The 23255-nt window shown below is 41.3% G+C and overlaps 1 protein-coding gene across 3 annotated transcripts in view; it reads left to right on the top strand.

The window, feature by feature from the left end:
- Nucleotides 1-23255, top strand: part of LOC134538845 (fibronectin type-III domain-containing protein 3A) — a 416513-nt gene that overhangs the window by 285580 nt on the left and 107678 nt on the right. Inside the window, exon 2 of one of the 3 annotated variants that reach the window (XM_063380389.1) lies at nt 17917-18188. The exons of the other annotated variants lie outside the window; for them this stretch is intronic. Coding sequence (XP_063236459.1) covers nt 18050-18188 — 139 coding nt within the window. The 5' untranslated portion in view covers nt 17917-18049. The remainder of the gene's footprint in view (nt 1-17916; nt 18189-23255) is intronic. 3 annotated transcript variants of the gene reach the window in all.

Raw genomic sequence — 23255 nt, 5'->3', positions numbered from 1 at the left:
GAAGCACCAGCGAGCGTCGCGCTTATCATCCCGCCTCGCTAGCTCGGATACACCCCTGACGAGGCGGGCCCCTTAACGGTACTGGGTTACTGACGCCTTGGCCTTGTCGGCGAGTTACGGGTCGGCCCCCGATATGGTCTGCTTCAGGGCCAAGGCGGCAGTAATTTCTGCATGTGGGCCGCGGGGCGACTATTCTCTCTCTTTCTTTCTCTCTCTCTCAAGGAAATTACGCAACAGTGTCGGTGACCCCGAAAGAACTGACGCAACATTCTTGAAAACATTTATTTCCTCCGTTCACAACTTTAGCAAATAACAATAATGTACCATGTCCGTATTAAAAAGTAAACAATAGATGTATAATAAGTTTTTTTTAAATACTCAGTTTGATTTAAATTACTTGTGAATGAGACTATAAATTGCAAAGAACTACTTTATTTAAATTTCGCTTTGAAGAATTTTGATTGAAAATTGTAGCTTCCGAACGTCGTATAAGAAAGCATGCTTTAAATTTGCTGATGTTGCAATTTTTTTTGTTCCAAGACAAGTTGCTGTTTCCAAACCGTACACGTTAACTTACGTAACATAACCTACAAGTGACTTTTAAGTCTTGTTCACATATTCAGTACCCCGTGTTGATGAACTGGGCTCCTCTGTACGAACTCTGTGGTCATGCACCTACGGTCTTTTGGATTCGGAGCCAGTTGGGAGCTGCAAGTCGAGACGTGGGCCGATCAAGTTGGCTGCTAACGAATAATTTCCTTTTTGCACGTAATCACAGGGTCGTTACTACAACGCCGAACGTACAATAATGCCGAATGCCAAATTGACCGCTACGCCGACAGATAGAAAACTGCTGTGTACCACAACGCCGAAATACAGTAACGCCGAAAGATGTTGCTGGGGGGAGGGGGGGGGCACAGAAGCAAAATGAAAAACAACTGAATGCATTTCTGTGCTAACTATACCTAACCTAACCTTTGTGGCAGTCCTTTAATGACATTTTTCGGGGTTAATGTATTTCAGCACTGTGGGAATTCGGCGTTGTGGTACACAGCAGTTTTCTAGCTGTCGGCGTTGTAGTCGATATTGGCATTCGGCGTTATTGTACGTTCGGCGTTGTGGTGCGTCCCCGTAATCACAGTGGTTGCAAGCTCACGAGTGGGAAAGGTTTGTACCGTTATCAGGAGATATTCTCCGCGATACCAGCATCCGTGACCTCGGCACGTTGCCACGGCAACACATGCACCTGTCCCGGGTTGTGTGCGACGCAGGTCAAGGTCGCGTGGAGGTCAGGCGCCCGCGGAGTAGCTGCATTTGCATGGAGTCGCGTCAAGGGTGAACTTGCAGAACGTTTTTAAAATTGTAATTTGATTGAAACCCTTCTGCAACTGCAGATACATATACCTTTTGAATCTTAGTTCACGAAGTGCATTTTTAGAATACCGGGTTTGAATTTTTCTCTCCCCACCATTTTTTTTTTTAAATGTGTAACATCTTACCTCTCGGTATACAGCATTTAGTGGGCTTAATTTCGTGAATGCGACGGAAATGTGCAACAGGAAGTTACCGTGGCGGATGTCGCGAACCGAAGTTCACAATGACTAAGGAAAACGTTATCGCATTAACCGTTAGTGAATTTTAACAAGATGGGCAGTTTTTTAACAGAAATTCCTTGTCGAAAATCAGGTTCGGATCCGGGGTTTAGTATTTTTTTAAAAGTCTTTTTTCGCCTTTATGGGAGCCGTTTCATAATAATGCTCACTCTGTCCCTTGAACCTTGACAAGTGTTTATTTTGTGTGACTAATCTTCAAGGTCAGACAGCAGCCTACTGCTGCCGAAGGGGGGAGGGGAGACAATTCTGCGCGGCCTAACAGCAGGGCGTGCCAGTGGGGTGCGTGCAACACAGGCACAACTACGGTACAGTCCAAGAGAAGAGTGTTGTAGGCAACTGACATATAACAAAAACAGTGTTGCAAAACTGGACATTTTTTGGGTGTTTCAAATTACTTAAAAAATCAAATCTGATTTTATTTTACAGATTTAATTTCAAACTAGCAATTCACAAAATCTGAAAATTTTCCATTGAGAGATTAATGGTGGTTTTTATCGAAATAATAATGTGTAATTCAAGCGACTCTAATGATTACAGCAAACATTCAGCAATTGATTTATCGCTTTCATAATAAGCTATTTTGTTGGGCATTTTGTACAGATCACATCACATACAATTCTTAGTGAAAAAGTTGATAGTTAGTCAAGAAAGTAGTACACAAAAGTCCTGAATTATTAACTTTGAAGTGAAATATTTCGAAAATTATGCTTCTTAAACAAAAAACAACTGCAACTTTAAAGTGTCCATGCACAACTATTTTATATGGGAAAAAAAATCTGTGAAATATGGCCTTAAGTGCTTTCAAGTATCTGTACCGGTTGTTTTACGCCTAAAAGTTACTCTGAAAACATGCGTTTTAGCCATTTTATCTCTTCTAACTATACCTACAGTTTAAAAACTTAATCCGAAATCAAAAGTACTTTTCGGCCCTCAGCGAACTCTTAAATGCTTTTCGTAAGCAGACCCCCACTCGGATATGTTGAGAAGTTTTGAAATCGCATTGTTTTTCCTGGAGCTCTGCGCAGCGTGTGTGTGCCCGGGTGGGCGGGGGTCTTAATAGTTGTCCTATTTCTGATTGCTGGAACCATTACAGTTTGAAAGTTCAACAGAGGTGCCCCCCCCCCAAACACTATGACTCCCCCCCCAAACACTATGACTCCCCCCCTTAATCTGAAGATGCGCCCCCCCCCCCCTTTCCAACCGAAATTTTTTATGCCATTTTCTCAATGATTTACTCAATTATTTTATAATATTATACTTTTTTAGTATTATATTTTGTCACATTTTGCATTAATTAAAACTGGTTTTCTAATAATAATTTTGGTCATATCAGGTAATATTTCCATCCTGAACCGACAGATGCCAAACTGCTTTTGTTGAGGAAAGTGCGGGGTTGCCAATTTGATTTACAAGATCCCTTTCAACTATCAAAGCACCAGAAACGTATTTTAACATTAGACGCTATAAGTATGTAAATAATATATACATTTTTCTCGTCTTTTAACACCCCCCCCCCCCCTGAAATTTTAATGACACAGTCTGCGTCGTTACCCCCCCCTTGTGGGCACCCCTGAGTTCAAAAACGTTTTTAATGTAACACGCAGCGAGTGGTCGACCCTGCGCGCGCCTGTAGCGACTGCATGTGTCGTTCCTGGAACGCAGATAAGCCCTTGGTGACGCACGAGGCCCCGGCTACTGTGACGTCACCGCCGCTAGCGCTTCCCGCCGCGCGCTCAATTGTTACATTGCTAGCGTGTGATGGGAGAGTGAATTCAGGTTTGTTGTGCTCGTATACAGTTTTGGGTCAAGGGGGTGCCGCCCATTTCAGGTCATGATTTTATATTTATATCAATCACTGATCAACTTTTAGACTTTTTTCAATTGTTTAACTTTCACGAAATGAAAAAAATATATATTTACAGCGCATACTTTTTGCATAATTATCTGCCAAAGATACATTTTTTTTTTTTTTTTAGGTTTTTGGGTTGTACAAATAAGGAGAATTTAATTTATTGCAGAACTGAAACTTTTTAAGTTTAACTGCAATGCCACTGGCTACTTCATGATATGGTTTGCATTTCTATCACAAAAACTCATTTCATGTTTCTTGGCTGTCAAAATCGTAACAAATTTCTGAAAGAAATTCAAACCATTTCTTGAAGTAGCCAATAGCATTGCAGTTAAACCTAAAAAGTTTCAGTTCTGCAATAAGTTAAATTTGCCCTGTTTGTACAACCCAAAAGCAATAAAAATGTAACTTTGGCAGCTAATTGTGCAAAAAGTATGCGCTGTATATATTTTTCATTTCGTGAAAGTTAAACAATTGAAAAAGTATACAAGTTTATCTGTAATTACTGTAAAAAATATTTTCTTGACCTGAAATTGAGGCACCCCCTTAACCGTTCGTATGTAGCCTTCTTCGTAAATCTATTTTTAGAATATCATTCGTTAAATCAGTACTAATTACGGTTTTATGAACTCTTTGAATCGGCACTGTATTATATGATATTGAGAGCGTGCAAGGTTGAAGGTCGAAGGTCGAAGGTCGAAGGTCGAAGGTGCGCATGCGCGGAGGGGCGTGGCCTGTCGTGCCCCGAGGTGGGCGGGGCCCCATCGATCCCGGCGGCAGTTGTAAAGCCCCCCCCCCCTCCTCGTCGACGTAGTAGTAGTAAGTGTAACTGGGTCACACACAGCATCCGTCCCGGGCCAACCCCGCTGCTGTTGGCTTGGTCCGGGGCTGTCTGCCCCTACCCCCCCCCCCTCCTCCCTCCCCTACCGGCGTCTAGACGCTACTCGGCGTCCCCAGACGTCTGCCTCCCTCCACCCTCCACCTCTACCACGACCTGGCTGTCTGTAGTCTGGGTCGCATGCGCTGCTTCTGCCAGTGGCGAATCCAAGAAGGGGCACCAGGGGCAAATGCCCCCCCCCCCCCCCCCGAAAAACCAGTTGTCTGCTACATTAATATTGCCGACAAAAAATGATTGTTTCTGAAACAAAAAAAAATATTTTAACATAATTAATGAATTTCTTGTAGAATCATAAAATCTGGTGGTTGGATGTTACGTGTAGTGTGGGTAGATTAAATAACAAATTTAGTAATTTTGAGACATTTTTTTTTCTCTGGCTATTCTGAAATCCTGGGGTGAACCTCTGGATCCGCCACTGTGCTTCTCACGACGGTCACGGTGATCCGTCCCTCGTTCGTGACGTAGCTGCCGCTAATCAGACGGCCCGGAAAAAAAAATTGTGTCACCTGTCCGTCGCGTCGAAACCTCGCCAAGTTTTTAACTTTCCAAGGGGCGGACAAACAAGAGGCGATCTTTCTGTTGCTGGATGCAGAGCTACTAGGTTTTTTGAGGATTTCTTAAAAGTATAGGTCCCATATTTTGCTTGATTTGTATCCGAACTCCTCTATTTATGTTCGATGGGTGTTGTTTTAACATTCCAGACGAGTCTCGAATATATCTTTTCTTGAATTGGGGGATGTTGGCTATGGTGTGAACTGGTCTAACTCGATGCTGTGTGTGTCTGGTTTCCAAGGAGAGTTTCCGCTTTTGCTGATAGTGGGTTTTCATGTTTATAGTCGCTTTCGCCTGCCATTTTGTTATATATATATATATATATATAGATACATACATATACCTATACATATATACACTCTGCTTCATGAGCATGGAACCTTGTACACACCGGCTAGATTTTCTGTTGGAGTTTTTATTTTTCGCTGATGTCGGAGACCCCTCAATCTGGTTTATAGGTTTGAGATTTGCATGTATGTCACGATTCCTGAGAATTTTGGCCACTTGGTCTGAAATTTCTTCGATGTAAGGGATGAAAGCTTTGTTAGTAAGATGCCCGTTCTTTTGCTCTTGAAGTGGTTTCGTGGATTTCTTCATTTCTGATTTTGAGTAGCCATTTGCTTGGAGAGCAATTGTTGCAGAGTATTTAGTAAAAGTAAAAAATTCCAGGCAGTAAAAGTATTCGGATACAATTCGTTCATTAGAAATGCGTCCTTTAGTTTGTATTTGCTAAGGGATTTAGGGATGTTTGGCTATGGACGCATTCCTATGTATTCGGATGCAGCTATTGTCTACTTGCGTTCTATCACCCTCTAACGTGTTCACCACTTATTTTGAAACATTTCGTATGTCACAGATCATTATGGTCCAAGTTTGTGTTCACGAGCTGATTTAGCTGCGATGTAATATATATTTCTTTTCTTTTTCAAAAATCTACTTTAATATCGTATTTTCCTCCAGTCTTTCGTTTTGCATTTAATTGGAAGTTCCATCACGAAGATGGTGGTAGTGTTTTTGGTACTACGCCCGAAATTTCGCATGGAGCATTTAATTTTTATTGTGAACGTGTGAACAGCTTCCATCATGCCATTGACTGTCATCGCTCAACTCTCGTGACTGCTACTGCCTCTATTAGGACCAGCTCGCGCGGGTGTGACATAGTCGCTTCTTATCTTAATGAGTTTATTATTACATTACGATGTTAAAATAATGGGCCCATAGTCTTATTTGTGTGTGTTGAAGCGGTGAAGGGGGGAGCATGGGTTTCAACGAACGACACATAATTCCAGTCATTACTATGTTATTTTCGCTCATCGCTCATTGGAAATAAAGTATAAATTGCGATAATGGCTTCAGAATCTGTTCCTTGAACCACTTGCTGGTTCGTAATGAAACCCGCCTAGTCTATATGCGTGTGGGGAGGTTTGGAAGCACGTTTTTCGTTCGTTCTTTAAATGATTCATGTATTGGGGGAATTTTGATTCAATGCAGTTTTTTTTTGGACATACCATTTGGACATCAGCTGATTCAGTCTTCATATCAATAATATGAAGGTTCTTTACAGATCTTTTATATATATATATATAAACATATTAACTGGTAATATGTTGATCTAACTTTCATTCGACATTAAATTTAACACGAAAGCTCGTTAAGCACCATGTAAAGAGCCGCCATCTTGAATTCTGAGAGTTGCCCAAAGGTATTCACTTGGTACCCGGTAGATCATGAATATACAAGCCTAAGTTAATTAATATCAGCTGTAAAAAAAAACTTAATAGAGGAAAACACACTTCTGTTCCTGGCTACCGGACTAAGACGGATGGATCTGGAAGAAGAGTTGGACAGAGTAGAAAAGAGTCTCTACCATGCGGGGGTTGGGAACTTGGGACATTGCCGTCCGCATTAGTTTTGGGAGTTGCTGGTTTGTTTCGGGGGGCGACTTTCCGTCGTTTCCCGCCAGTGCTGCCAGCCAGCCTGTTGGGTCAACAGCCCAGCGTCGCGGCGGTATTCATAGCGCGGGCTGCGTCTGGCCACGCCCCGCCCCACCCCCTGTCTGTCTGCAGCGCAACCCCCCCATCATGTCTCTTGGTCCGGGCGCGCCTCTATCGACCCCCGGGGACTCTGCCCCCGTCCCGCTGATTGATTGGCGGTCCGCTCCTGTCCGGACCTGTTTTCCGGTCAGGGTTTCGATGTTTTTGACGTGACAACGTCTAATAAATCGATGAACGCCGGCTGCACGCACGTAAAATGATGACTCAATGTCCCGTTACACTCATTGTCCCGTTACGCTGTGTCCTATTACGCTCATTGTACGCTTGCGCCGCATCTATCTCTCTTCCACTCGATTGGAACAACCATCGATTTGACTTTTTCGAGGCGCATTAAACTTGAAACACTCCCATTCGTTTCCTACTTTTCATATCATCGTCCTATCCTTAACAGAATAACACAGATTGGAAGAAGTTAAATAGCAAACATGTATACAAGTTATAGTTAAAATAATCTCTTCGTTAAAGTAATAAACATATTTGAATTAATGAGTGCAAATAAAAGTAAATTTATAAATTAAATTGTAGATTTCATTTCACTCCTTCTTTGTATCCGTACAACATAGTGATAATTGAATAAAAAAATGATTCAATTTTATTCATAAAAGTATGCAATCATTTCATCAATGTTTTATTATGACGTTGTCACGTTAAACTATCGTCCGTAAACCGACTTTACAGACAACCAATTTTTTTTGACGTGATAACGTCTTATAAACCGATGAACGCCGGCTGCACGCACGAAAAAGCACGGCTCATTGTCACGTTCCTGCCTGAGCCGAGCGTGCAAGAACCTGCCAACCACCGTGCGGGAAAATCTTCTGAAATATCAAACAGGTTAAGGCGGGCTTTTTAACTAATTGTTCGTGATTATGTTTAAACAAATTGTTTAAATTAAATTTGCAAAAAAACTGTAAATAATATTTGAAAATTAAAAAGTATGCAATTTTTCATCAATGTTTTCTTATGACGTTATCCCGTAAAATTATCGTCCGTAAACCGACTTTACTTTTGTGTGTGCATGTATAGTGAGGAATGTGTCACAGGAGGGGTGAATTGGGTGAATTGTGTGAACTATGCCCGCGGGAAGCGTTCCTAGCTCAGGATGTCTCCAATAAAGTAGCTTGTCTTCTGGGTTGTAGCCGTGTCTTTGGCGAATATTTCACCGACGTTTCGGTCGACATTGCAGTTGCCATCATCAGGGAGCTGTTTGTTACCTACTGCTTGACCTAGCGTGTCGACACAGGGAAAGCCTACGATTCACTCGTCCTTCTGGACATACCCAAATACTCACGTTGGCTAGCCTTATTTTCACAGACGAGAGAGCCAAACCAGAAGTTCCCCGAAGTTCACGCTCGCTTGTTTTTTTTCCGTACTACAACATGTGTATTTATTTGGGGGGAAACCGTTTACATGAGTTCACAGTATCTTTAAATGTAGCTATCCTAACCAGATGAACCGTCCACGATGTTTTAAAGTATTTATAATGTAGCTAACCTAACCTAATTGACCATTAGTTATCATGAGTTGTATGTTTACTTACAATGAACAAAAAAAAAACGAAGATGCGCGATCGGGCGTTTGGCTCTCTCGTCTGTTGAAGAAGGCTCTGCCAACGTGAGTATTCGGGTATGTCCGGAAGGACGAGTGAATCGTAGGCTTCCCTGTCGGAACACCGTCGCCCACAAGGGGCCCCCCCCAACCCCCCCAAATGAACCTCGTGGTGCCGGCGTGAGTCACGGTGCGCGGGCCGAAGCCGACCTCTGACCCCTCCCCGGGGTCAAGGGTCAAGCGAGGGAGTCGGCGGCCGTCCACTCGCGCCTCGACTCGCCTCGCCGCGAGCCCTGTTCCCTGTCGCACGTGTACGAGCGGGTAGTCACCACAACGCCGAAATACCATAACGCCGAATGTCAAAATTGACCACAACGCCGACAGATCTGCTGTGTACCACAACGCCGAAATAAAAACTGAATGAATTTGTGTGTGTTTCTTAAATGTACCTTAACGTCGAAATACCACAATCAAACCCTAGCGTAACCTAACCTAGTGTAATATAACCTAACTTAACCTAGCCTATCCTAACCTAACCTAACCTAACCTAACCTAACCTAACCTAACCTAACCTAACCTAACCTAACCTAACCTAACCTAACCTTTGTGGCAGTCCTGCAGTGACATTTTTCGGCGTTAGTGTATTTCGTCGTTGTTGTAATTCGGCGTTGTGGTACACAGCAGTTTTCTAGCTTCCGGCGTTGTGGTCAATTTGGCATTTCGGCGTTGTGGTGCGTCCCCCCTACAAGCCAGTGTCAAAGAAGTAGGGCTGTCCGTGAAATAACTCTCAGTTTCAATGGTATGCCATTAACAGTTCAATTTAAGACTGTTTACAACAAATAATACATAAAATTGAAGGTAGAATCGAAACACAGTTTTTCTTACAAATGTTAATAATATGTGCACCTTTAGTTATACGACACACATCCAATCTCTGGTTAACATGTATGGAGTAACGAAAGCAAGAGCCTCTTCACACACTGGCAAATCGTTAGGTAGACACGATTTTTTTTATAAAGCCCCATAAGATATATATATATATATCGCACGGTGTTATGTCAGGTGAACGTGGAGGTCAGCGAGAGAGAAAAAAGATCTGACGTCACGACCATTACGACCAATCCGACGGTCAGGGACTTCGACTTTCAACCACTCTCGTACAAAGAGATTCCAATGGAGAGGACTGACTGAAATTACAGATTCCCTCTTAGCTAATTGCAGAACACAAAACGCTTTACGCTCAGGAGTCGCCATTTTCGATCTTATAAAACGAAACTCGGAACACCAATTTTTAACGTAGAATCCTTAAAAATAATGCTAATATTGATAAATAAAAAAAAATTCTCTTCAACTACATATCTTTACGTGAATCGCACTTGGTTTCTGCACCCACCGCTAGAATTCGTTGCCGGAGCTGCTACATCGACTATGGAATCGTTTGATTAGCAGAGTGAAAGGTTAAACAATACAATGAAAACTGCTCCGATAAAAGCGAAAAAATACATATAAAAAACCGCATTTGGAACTGATTTGCGACAAGGACTTTTATTAAAATACTGCCCGTACTGTTAAAGCTTCATTAAACAGTTAATACTATAAAGTTTACCTTTGGCTTTGTGAACTTAGGTTCTCGCCATCCGCTACAGATGGCATCACAGTGTTTACACATTTCTGTTCCATGCGACTTCCGTTCTATTCACGAAATTACTCCTTTCAATGTTAACCGTGTTAAATGTTTCATGTTGGGATTTTTAAAATATTTTTTCCTAACCTAACTAAAACTAAGTGTACATGTAGGAGGGTCCAGATGAGGGATGGACCTAGGTGCGTCTCAGGCTGAAGCCTATACGCCTAGTCATGCTGGGATCAGCCATGCAGCGAAAGGATAACATGTATCGTGTGCTTTAAGTGGGAATTGGCCAGCTATGACAGCGATTGGAGCCATGACTGACTAGCTCCCCAAAACAAGCTTAAAACTATGTTATGTTGGGCCCATGTAAAACCTGAATATACAAAGGGAAAACCCCAGGTACAGACATGGGATACAAGGCCATGCACAAATTGCGTAGGAGTAGGTACCTATACAGGATACAGAGGATGGTGTGGATGAAGAGTTGGACAGAGTAAAAAAAGAGTCTACCATGCGGGGGGTTGGGAACTTGGACGCATTGTCAGCTTTCATAATTTTTATCCATTGCTGGATTTATGACCAGGGGCGCTCGCAGCCTAGTGGTGAGTGGCTGCACTGACCACTCACTCCGCTGCCAGTCAGCACCTGGAACTAGAGAATATACAATATTTAAAAATATAATATACAAACGTACTTACTAGACCCTCGATTAATTATTTCTAGGATATTCCGAGGCGTGGGCGCACATTGCTTGATATTAGATGCACATTGCTCGAAATTAGACGTAATATAATACACTAGAACTAATTTTTTTTTGTATTTTGTTTTTGTATTTTTTGTTTGATTTTTTACAACTTTTTTTCCCTTAAGGCTATTACTAGGGCTTCGATACTAAAATACACTAATACTATTGCTACTGTAGAAGATACAGATAAACTGTCGGCGTGTAGAAGTCACGAGCATTCGTACAATTTTTTTTTTTATGCGCAATTCAAAATGCCATGCCTTTCATAAACACAGCCGACACTGGGGGGTGACGGAGTGAGGGGTGGCGGGGGCAGGCGGGCTGCAGCAGAGTGCAGTGTGCAGTGTGCAGCGTGCAGAGTGCAGCTGCAGCTGCAGCCTCTCACTCCGGCCCCGGGCGTCCTTGGAGCCGCGCGGCGCGCCGGCGCCAGCCATAGAGTCGCCGGCGTGCAGAAGGCTGTCTCGTCCGGTCCGGACAGCTTTTTTCCTTCTCCTTCTTCTTCTTCTTCTTCTTCTTGCATGCTCTCGAACTCCATGCGCGGGGGAGCTCAGGGTCGCGGTGAAGTTGCTGGCGAGAGAAACAAAAAATTGCATCTCGTTGCGGAGGAAAGAGATGAACATCAATACAGTGTTAGCGAGTTTATTCTCTCATGATAATGTAGGGGACGTTGCTGGTGAAAGAAACAAACAAAAAAACTACTTGTTGCAGAGAAAACAGATTACGAGCATCAATTCAGTGTTAGCGAGTTTATACTCTTCATGATTATATAGAGGACATCAATACAGTTTATCTTCATTTCTCGGCCATATAATGTTACGGTCACCGCTCATGTGACGACGAGAAGACTGCGCGCCAGTCCAGAGGAGACACCGCGCTAGAAGCACCAGCGAGCGTCGCGCTTATCATCCCGCCTCACTAGCACAGATACACCCTTGACGAGGCGGGCCCATTAACAAAGAGAAACCAGGGGTCACGCCCTGGTGAATTAATTGTAATTGTTCGCCCTCCGCCCGACCCACTCCGAGACCCGACCATCAGGTGCTTGTGTGTCCTGCCATTCTGTAGCGAACTGAGCCCCTGACAATGGAAACACCCCCGCCGCTGTAGGAGAATGTTTCTCACGCCAGTTCCTTCTCACGTTGATGTAATCTAACCGTCTTGTTTAGCCAGTAATACAATACAACACTCGGGAGCAAGTTTGTGCAGGTAAATACGGAGGGAGAAGCCACACATGAAACCACACACAAATAACTGAACCTTGACGTCGACGATAATTTTGGGTATACAGTTCAATGTCACCATGTAGCATTAACAAAATATTAGATTATCTAGAATCCACTACAAAAAATTATATTGGGGGCGCACCACAACGCCGAAATACCACAACGCCGAAATACCACAACGCCGAAATGCCAAATTAACCACAATGCCGACAGCTAGAAAACTGCTGTGTACCACAACGCCGAATTACCACAACACTGAAATACACTAACGTCGAAAAATGTCATTGCAGGACTGCCACAAAGGTTAGGTTAGGTTAGACTAGGTTAGGTTTAGACTAGGTTAGATTAGACTAGGTTAGGTTAGACTAAGTTAGGTTAGACTAGGTTAGGTTAGACGAAGTTAGGTTATATTATGCTAGGTTAGGTAAGGTTAGGTTTGATTGTGGTATTTCGGCGTTTAGGTACATTTAAGAAACACACACAAATTCATTCAGTTGTTATTTCGGCGTTGTGGTACACAGCAGTTTTCTAGCTGTCGGCGTTGTGGTCAATTTTGACATTCGGCATTATGGTATTTCGGCTTTGTGGTAACGACCCATTATATTTTAATGCCTCCGGTTGCTGATTTTAAGGAAGTGTTTTAATGTTCGTATTTTAATCTACGTATGGTAATGTAAAATAGCTATAATATCTTCAAGCAAACCCTACTCGGGGATTACATCTTGAAGGAAATAAGATATTAGAATTTTCAAGCCAAAACTTTTGTATAAGTCGTTCGTGAAATCGCTTCGTTCGTTTAAACAGCATCTCGATTCGGAAGCGGTTATCACATCAGATAATTAATTGTATCGTTTATATTATAAATGAATTAGTTTATTAGAGTTTGTGTTTTTAATGTTCGTAGAATCTTTTGGAAATAATAGTTTTTGTTTTGTCCCCCGCGGACTTGTAAAGACGATTGCAATGTCCTGATTGTGTCCACATACACTGATCGCCAGGGACAAGCATTTTACGCGAAAAGATCTGTACAATTATTAGACTGCAACAAGTTATACCCGCGCCTTTGGTTTCTTCCTTGTGATTGTTGGCCGTCTGCGAGATAAGTCGTTGCCTTATTTGACCGGGCCACTCAGGACGCGTTTACTTCCGCACTGAGTCACTGTGATTGGTGTTGTTACACTCAATATGTACCTGGGAGAAACTCACCCAACCACGAAACACAGACGATGCTATAGTGTTTTAACTTTCATCTAGTTTCGAAATCTTTTCGCGAAATATGCATGTCCCTACTAGAGACCTGTAAAATTCGCGGATTCATTTCGCGATAGGATAGAGTCCAAATACTTTTGACGTTATTTTGCTTCAGTGTTTGGGCCACAGTTTATCTGAAGGACTCTGGGCCAATGAAAAATCTTTTACAGAAGAATTAGCGAATCACGATCATTCCAGTCAACAGGTGTTACGAGTCGGTAACCAATCAGCAGATGTAATTTGCACGAGTGCGTAGAGGATCATGGAGTCTATCATTTAGGGATTTGAAATCGCGAATTTTACAGGTCTCTATGTGATCGCTGATTGGCCCACGCGACCCTTTGACGTCACGGGTGGCGAGGGCGATGGTCCGAATGCAGTGGTAACATTGAACTTTTTGTCCCAACTGTGTCCTATGGTAGCGTAGAAGAAGAACACACGTGATATTTTCTGTTTCTTGTTACCCGTTTCTAAGTGGTAAATGGAAAAAATAACAAACGAGGTGGTACCAATCCGAAATACGATTGATAAGTGTTGACCGTTTGCGACCGGTGCTTTTTAAAGGCCGAACACACGAATTTATTTTTGCCTAACCCAACAGCAAAATATTATTAAACTCTTTACAACTTTCACAAGTTAAATTATTATAATTATTATTCAAAACTGTGCTGCATATTCATTTAAAATTCATTAAAACATTAAAATAAAAAAAATCGAGAAAAAAAACTCTTTTGCCTCTCTAAATTGTGCCGCCAATTAGGATTTTTCGGAAATATTTTTAATTTGAATTTTGAACTATGATTTTAACAGTAATTTTATAGCTTAAATTTAAACTTTTCCGCCCATTGTACCCTCCCACTTAATCTTTGATCGACTGTTTCCTGGAGGTAAATTATTATTTTCCTTACGATGTATATGATAGACTCCAAAGGCCATACCATAATTGACTGCGCTCTGGTGACTTCAGTAGTCAGTGGATTCGGACAAGCGACATGGTAGTTGTGGACGGGTCAGTTTCCCGTGCGACAGTGTGACGTCACTCGCATCCCGACAAGGACACAGGCTCGGACTGTTGCAGACGGGCCTTTATGCGCATGTAGTTCATGCTTAGCCTACTCAGTTTTGAGCATGGTCCCCACAAGGGTGGGGCTGGGTGGACCCCTGGGGCCAGCCCTGCTTATTTCTAAATGTTCAAATATTATCATTTTTTACAAACTAAAAAAATGAATATTTTTTTATCCAACGAAATTTTAGAAGATTTTACACACCTACGGCTTGTTTTATTTTTTCTGTAACTATTTTCATTTTTATCTCAGTGTGTGAAATAAATATAAATACTCGCTGTGGTTATTTCAAAGTAAAATAATTTTATGAACAAAGCTTAGTTTGGACTTATATAAATAGTAACCATAATTATACCGTGTATTTTCAGGTTAAATAACATTCTAAAAAATAGTGTAGGTAAAGAAATAACCATGCAATTATAATGTAGCGCGTGACTGTAAATTTTTTTTGGGGCGGAAAAGGGGGGGGGGGGGTGGAGCGTCTCCGATCCTGGGTCCAGGGCCCGTAATCGAATGTGGGGGCCGTGGTTTTTGAGACGCAGCGATGACTCGAATCAAAACAGTGTGTTGCTGCTGCGGAAAGGCAGACGGTCGGTGTATTTGGCATGCTTTCCTCCGCAGTTGCTTCTTCCTTCTCTTCCTTCTCTTCTCTTCACTTCACCAGCTTCCAGCCCTTCATCGCGTGCGCAGTGCGAGTGGGTATCCTGTTTCACCCGCCATTTTGAGGTTATCGCGTTCATTATTACGATTTGCAGATATTTTTGAATGGGATGTTTAGAAAATGGGAGACTATAGAAGTAAATTTGTTTGGTCATTTACCAGCTATTGAAACTCGTAGTGAATACCCACTGCACAATTAATCGGACATAAAAAATTTAGTTACCAAGATATTTTTTTTATAAACAGCAGTTAATATGTATCGCATAGACGTGTGGCGACAAAATTACTTCCGTGGAACATCAGTAGTAATTGGTAGAGTCCTGCAAAATTCGCGGATTCATTCGGTTAGAGTCTAGAATTCAAACACATATACCTCTTAGATAATTTTGCTATTGGCTTACTGTTCATCTGGACGAATCTCAACCAGTTATAAACCATGAAACAAAGAAGGATCGAATCACAGACAAACCAGTTGAGATGACAGTGGGCAGCCAATGAACTTGCGTTATTTGCCCGAGTGTACAGGGGTATGTGCAGTCTATCCTGAAGGCCATCGAAACCGCGAATTTTGCAGGTCTCTAGTAATTGGTCGTAGATGTAAAAACAATGGCATAACCCTTCATGGCGGGGGAAACCATAGCTTTACTATATACTTCTTCTACTGGACAGCTCTAGTTTTTTTTGTGTTAAAACTATACTTTGTTGTCACGTCAGTCCAATATATGGCCAACGGTATGTCCAGTATGATAAATGTATCTATGTTACCAACATTGTGACAACGAAAATAACGTTTTTATTAAAGGTATCATACAGATTTATGAGGTAAGATTAAACCTCTGGTTTTCAAAAATTCTTAAAAAGTAAATCATACTTGATTCTAGATAATCGAATCCTCCTAATATACGAATGGGAAAGTTTGGATATCTGTTCTTCAATCGTGCCTTTAATACTAAACGCGTTTAGATAAACTTTGTAACACAGCTAGATAATATTCTGAATTAACACGGGTTACATATAATTACGGAATCCAACCCCTAGGGGGTGAAAATTGATTAAATTAGTTTTATAGTAGAAAATAATAGGAGGTAACGTAAGTAGTATAGGTCATGAATCATATGCATAAAGAGTGTGTGTTTTATCTATGCTCGCCAAGCAAAGTTCTTTAAGCCTTTGGGTTAAATTGTTGCTGATCCAAAGGAACACAATTTTTTACCATTAAATAAAAAAAATATACTTATAAAAGTCACCAAGCCATAGGGATTTTTCATTGCATTTTATAATGCTGGTAGTACTGCCCGACGTGAGATGGCGTTGTAGTCGCCTCGCTATTGTGCGGTGAGCAGTAGAACCATTTCTAGCTATCGCTCTTTCTCTGTCGAAATAAAATAAAAGCATTGAATATAAATTATCTACTTAGTAAAACTCTAGCACAACTTAAACCTGTTCGTTTAGAAGCACGAAATTCCGCGTAGGAGTTCCTTATAGAACGTAGGTGAGCACTAATAAATGATTTTTGAAAAATTCGTTCCCAAAAAGGGGTTAAATATGAGATGCAATTATAATTTTTGAAGATAGAAACAAAGAAAATTGCGTTCATATCTTTCTGAAGTAGCTTGGCTTCTGGGTTGTAGCCGTGTCCATGTCAATGGCCAGACAATGGCCGTGAAAGCCTGCGCACATTGTTTGGATCTTTTGTTCGTATGTGAAAGTCAGTGGAATCAGCTTTTTTTTTTTTTTTTGTGATTCAGCGAAAATGAGGACCAAACACTAGGGACAGGAAAAATTCGCTGGTTCAATGACCTCTAGGATGAACTTCATAGTTCTACGTACACTCGGTCAAATATCACCCTCTCATTGGCTGCTGTCTTGTGAAGGTGTCCTGATGTGATTCGATACAGCTTCGGTTGAGTGTTTTCTCATTGGCCCAGAGTCATCCAGGTGAGTTGCGAGCCAATAGCAGAGAGGCAGCACAGAGGTATAACTGTATGAATTTTATTAGGCTGTCGTGTAATGAATCCGCGAATTTTTTTGGTCTCTACGCAAATACCTTCCCATCGGGCAGATGGTGTCTCCGAGCCGCAAGGAGCTGGTATTGGATGTCGAGGACGCTTGTGTGACGTGTGTGACGCTTGTGTGACGCCTGTGGATGTGGTTGGCATGGGGCAGTCTTGTGGCAGGCTGTAGAGCTGTTTGCACAGGGGAAGCCTTCTTTTCACAGACGAGAGAGCCAAAAACCCGAAGTTCCCCGAAGTTCGTGCTCCCCCCCCCCCCCCCCCCCCCGTATCTTCAATGCAGCTATCCTAACCAAATCAACCGTCCACAATGTTTTTAAGTATTTATAGTGTAGCTAACCTAAACCTAATTGACCATTAGTATCCTTTTATCAACACATTTACAATGAACAAAAAAAAAACAACAACCAAAGATGCACGATCGGTAGGGACCGGAAAAATTCGCGGGTTCACTGACCTGTAGGGTGAACTCCATAGTTATACGTACACTCGGTCAAATGTCACCCACTCATTGGCTGCTGTGTTTTGGGACGTCCCAACGTAGCAGCCTGTGATTCGATAACAGCTTTGGCCGGATGTTTCTAATTGGCCCAGAGTCATCCAGGTGAGTTGTGAAGCCAATAGCAGAGCCAGGCACTGAGGTATAACTATTTGTATTTTAGCCTGTCGCGAAATGAATTCGCGAATTTTTTCCCGGTCTCTAACGATCGGGCGTTTCGCTCTCTCGTCTGTTGTGAAAAGAAGGTTTTCCCGTTTGGAACAGCTTGGGGTGGGGAGGTGAGGACGTGGACTGAAGCCTGTTGTCTGGTTGTTGCAGGTTCGGCGCGCAGCTCGGGGTCTGGGCCATGAAGACGCGGCGCTACTAGGCGAGGCGTGTGTCGTGTGTCGTGTGTCGTGTGTCGTGAGTGTCCCTCGTGCGCGCGCGCGTGTCCGCAGCAGTGTCGTCGCCCATGCTGGCGGCTATGGTGGCGGGGGGCCAGTCGCCGGAACCACACAATGACATGTATTGCTCGCAGTACGAGTGGTACCACCAGGACTATTACTCCCAGCAGCCGGAGATACAGCTGTGCACCTTGCAGGGCGACTACGGTAAGGTCCCCCAGCCCCCTCGCTGGCCTCTCTGCCTCCTTTCCGAGTTGGGAGGCTGTAACACGGGCCAACGTTTTACAAGTCTTCACATGGTCAGTGTCTTGTCTGAAAACAATTCTTAAACCTGGTTTTTGTATTGCAACAGCGCCGTCGAAGATTTAAAACCCTACTACTCTTAAGAGCGCGGAAACCGAGTTGCCTTCCGAGTTCGGAAGCTATACGCACGGCCCACGTTTTACAGTCTTCACATGGTCTGTGTTTCGTTTAAAACAATTCTAAAAGCTGGTTTTTGTATTGCAACAACACCGTCGAAGATTACTACTCTTAGGGCGGTATTCCAAGACGTTTGAGAAAGGTAGCGAATATGCACTGCCTTGTTGGGCAACTGCCGTACCCTAACTCTCGGGTCATATTCCAAAACGTGTCCTAACTGAACCCCTGTAAGGTGTCAGATCGGCAGCCGTTTTAATAAACGAGGACTTGTGCGAGGCTATAAACAGTTGTACTTCGTGGAATCCATCGTAATTTTAGCTTATTTTTTAAAACTATGTAATTATAATGTGAAATAAAATATTTAATTTAGGTTGTACACGAATAAACGATGAATTTTTGGCCGTATTTATGTTTGCTGTTTTTTAAGATATTAGGGGGGGAGGAAATTGTAATCGTAAAAGTTCCGTTAAAGTTCATTAAAAAGGAAAAAAATATATATATACAGTTATGGATCAAATCGGCAACAGATAGGACACCAAAAATCAGTGCCCTAACAATAAGGGACTGGCCGTGTCCTATCGTGCACTTGGAATATGGTTAGGGTACAGGTATTGCATATTAAACACCTTAACCCTTATTTTTGTGTCTTGGAATACGGCCCTTAAGTGTGTCACGGCTGATACAAGCTTGAATGTTTTGAGATTACAACATCTCTTTGGTGGTTGTTGATTTGTGCGTGCTGGTTGGTGTTATGTTAGATGTTTCATCCTGTATCATATCGCTTCTTTACATGCAATAAATAGTTTCCACAAATAACTTGTGTCTTTGAGAGTGTCACTCGTAACCATACGCACCTGCTCTTGTTCACAACAGCTGGTCGCATGGGCGTACGCAGATAATTTATTTTGTGAGGGGGGGGGGGGGGGATAATAGAACCACTTTTCCCCGCTATTTGGTTTCAAAATTTTTACATTTGTTGGTGGGAATGATAGAATTTTTTTTACGTGACAACGTCTAATAAATCGATGAACGCCGGCTGCACGCACGAAAAAGTATCCCGTTACGCACATTGTTCCGTTACGCTGTGTCCCGTTACGCTCATTGTACGCTTGCGCCGCATCTATCTCTCTTCCACTCGATTGGCCTATGCGTCCGAGGAGAAGAAAGACAGCGGCAGCACACAACTTACATCTACACCTGAACTGTTTCGTCGACTGGTTATAAAGTGAAGTGAAAAGTTAATGTGGTTTACATTGCTTATTACAACAACAATTTCGGCAATAAAGGTTAATTATTCTTGCATTTTAAAAATCTGATTACAAGAATAATTTAAAGTATTTATTCTTTTATTATTAAAATAAAAATGATTCAATTTTATTCATAAAAGTATGCAATCATTTCATCAATGTTTTGTTATGGCATCCGTTTCCACCACAACGAATCTTTAAAATGGTAAAAAACACATAGACGATTAAAGAGGTTATTAAAGTGAAATTACAGAAATAATGTTGAGATGAATGTCGTTTGCGACAAAAAAAAAGTGTAAAGGAAATTATGTTTCTATAACTTGGAAAATATCACTTAACATTCATTTTATTATGTAGCGAATATTATTACGATTTTAATTAATACATTAAAAAAACTAATAATAGCATAACAAATAAAAAAATTGTCCAGCACTGTTGTGATGCATTATTTAATTTCAGTGTTGTAATTAAAATTGAAAAGTTTTAAATACCTCTAACCAAAAATAAACTTGCCTAGTGTGTTATTATTTAAAACATTTTGATGTTATCTGTCCAAATTAATTTAAGGGTAAAATTGGGAGCCATTTTACGTGTACTACTATCCCTCCAACTGTATTGTCAAATATACTCGACACAAATATTTAACAGTGCAATATGGTCTTTAGCATTTACAGTGCTAGAAGTCGCGAAAGTTATTGCACCAACAGCCTTTTGCACATTTCACGTTTGCTCTATTCAATTTACAGTAAAACATTAAATACTAATATCTGAAGTCCGTCCACTATTAAAGACAATGCTATTACGCAAAAACCTTACATCCATCCACAAAATGACAGCACAACTGCGATATGCCCCTCGTATGATGCATAAAGTGAAGACGCCATACCTCTTGCGCGACTTAAAAAAAAAAAAAAAAAAACATGCACACAAAAGTAGCTTTTAAATAGTCTTCACCGGGGAGGTATAGTTCATTGAATGATTACCTGTTGTAAAGTTTAAGTCACTCTGGTAACGCAATTGGTTAGAAAAACAAACCGTTACTACACGGAGGCTAATGCTAGAAGTTTGTTCGATAGCTTGAAAGTAAAATTACAGATATTTGTACATTTTTACTTGTTGCGTGAAAGCAACTGTATAGGTGACTACCAAATAGCGTTCGCCGTAACACTGGGCTTGGATTCGTCCCCTGTAGAGACCGGAAAAAATCGCGGATTTCTTTCGAGTCAGGCTGGAATCCAAACTCGTTTAGCTTAATGCTGCGTCAGTGATTGGACCGCAATTTACCTGAAGGACTCTGAGCCGATGGCAAACACTCAACAAAATAAGTATCGAATCATAAGAATCGCAGTAAACAGGTGTCCCGAGTCGGTAGCCAATGACCAGGTGATAGTTGCCCGAGTACATAGAGAATCGTGGAGTCTATCCTAGTGGTCATTGAGACGGCGAATTTTTCCAGTCCATAGTTCCCTGGCATTTATGCTAAGTGTTGTCCCAGTACCTCCAGTGTTTGTCAGTGTCATGCTCACTTAATGAGCATGACACAACAAAATAAAGCCAAATGATTGAGTATTCGATTATCTTTTCAAGGTTTTAATTTTTTTTAATGAAACATCAGTTAAACTATAAAATTATACGCCTATTTTCGAAAGAAATACTTAGTATTATCTTGAAAAAACTTATTTGAAATATGCAAAAATAACCATAGCCATGTTTTGTATAATGTTACAGTATATTATCTTTGAAAGATTTGTGCAATGGGGAGTGCATGACTTGATGTAAGCTTTTGGACATACGCCATTGCTAAGCTTACATCAAGTCATGCACTTAGCGTGGCAATGGCATACCGGTATGTACAAAAGCTTACATCAAGTCATGTTACAGTACATTTCTTGTAGTATATAACAAACTATTTATTGACAACTAGTTTCTAAAAAAAATTTTTTTTGTAAAAAGTGGAAAAATTAGTTTCTGTGTAAGATTTGTCAATGGAACCTCCCATATCAGCTTTGTATGTCTACAGTGGCACGCGTGTTTTGCTGGTACAGAACTTGCGAAGTTTGTTGCAAATTATTCAGCATGAAGGGTCGCAGTTAGAGACCTCCAAAATTCTCGGATTCATTCAGCGATAGGCTAGAATTCAAATACATATACCTCTTAGAGATAATTTTGCTATTGGCTTACTGTTCATCTGGACGAACCTCAACCAGTTATAAACCCTCAACCAAAGAAGTATCGAATCACAGACGAACCAGCTGATACGACTTACAAGTCGGCAGCCAATGAACTTGCGTTATTTTCCCGAGTGTACAGGGGAATGTGCAGTCTATCCTGACGGCCAACGAAACCGCGAATTTTTCCGGTCTCTAGTCGCAGTGCATATCCTCGTATACTTGACGGAGCTGTTAGCAACACTTTCTCCGTTGACCCGTTGACCCGTTTACTCGTCGTGGTTGACGTGTCGTGGTTGACGTGTCGTGGTTGAAGGCGCGGCTCGCTGGTTCGCGTGCTCGTTCAACGACCTCTAGTCACGCTATACTACGCTATCGGCAGTTCTCCATTCATGGGGAACGGTGAATACGGGTGTAGTCCATTGATGAAGCCAGCTTTTTGAATGGCTGCCTCCTGAGGAAGGGTTTTGGAAGTGAAAACGTCTATAGGAAGGTTTGGATAGGGAGTAAATTCGTGTAAGTCGTCATCGACATGGTTACGTTACGTGTTGATTTTTTTTAATATTTCAAGGATGAAACTTAATTTATTCTAATTTTAAAGATACAATTGTTTTAATTTTATCTTTATTTTCCAAGGAAATTTTAACTTTATTGTGTGGTACATATTGCGAGTATTGAATATTTTTTAATAGGTAGGTAGTTAAGTTGGATTATGTTTTCTTCTTTTGTTTATTTATTTACTGTGTGAATTCTTAAAATGTCAGGTTATTGATTTATTAGAGAAAGTAACGTTGATTATTTGTAGATTTAAGTTAATATTTTTTTAATTCTTCAATGAAAAAACTTCATTTCTTCTAGTTTTAAAGTTGTTATTGGTAGAGGCAAAACTTATGGGTTCGCGTCACCGATATGCTAGTGATATAATACGAAAATATTTTTTGCGTACATTTGACGTAGAAATGATTTCATATTATACATTTAAAAACAAAATTTTAAGTTTCCTCTTCTGTCGACAGTCCCCATGACTGACTTTCAGTTTTTTTTGTATGCCATTATACTCTTCTGCCAGGATTTAAAAAAAAAAAATGTTGCTTTATGGAAACAGGATTTAAATCGTGGATTTATTTCACGATAGTTAGCGTTAAAAGTGTTGTTGCTTTGCGATTGGCCCACACAGTTATCTGGAAGACACCAGGACAGTGAGAAACACCAAAATAACTACATAATCATTTCATTGAAGAGGTCTCGCACGTCAAAAATAAATTAACCCTAGCTCGAATGGGTGTAGGACTGCGGAGTCTATCCTGTACACTGAGAGAAAGGTTTGTTTGCCTCAACAAAATATTTGTTGATATATGGCGAAATAAATATATTTTGTTAATTCAAACAGATATTTTGTAGTAGGAAAGATTCTGTTGACCCAACAAGATGATTTTGTC

This window comes from Bacillus rossius, chromosome 14 (genome assembly GCF_032445375.1).
Source record: "Bacillus rossius redtenbacheri isolate Brsri chromosome 14, Brsri_v3, whole genome shotgun sequence".
Classification (NCBI taxonomy): Eukaryota; Metazoa; Arthropoda; class Insecta; order Phasmatodea; family Bacillidae; genus Bacillus; species Bacillus rossius.
The sequence above is the reverse complement of the archived record's forward strand: the minus strand, read 5'-3'. Positions and strand labels throughout refer to the sequence as shown.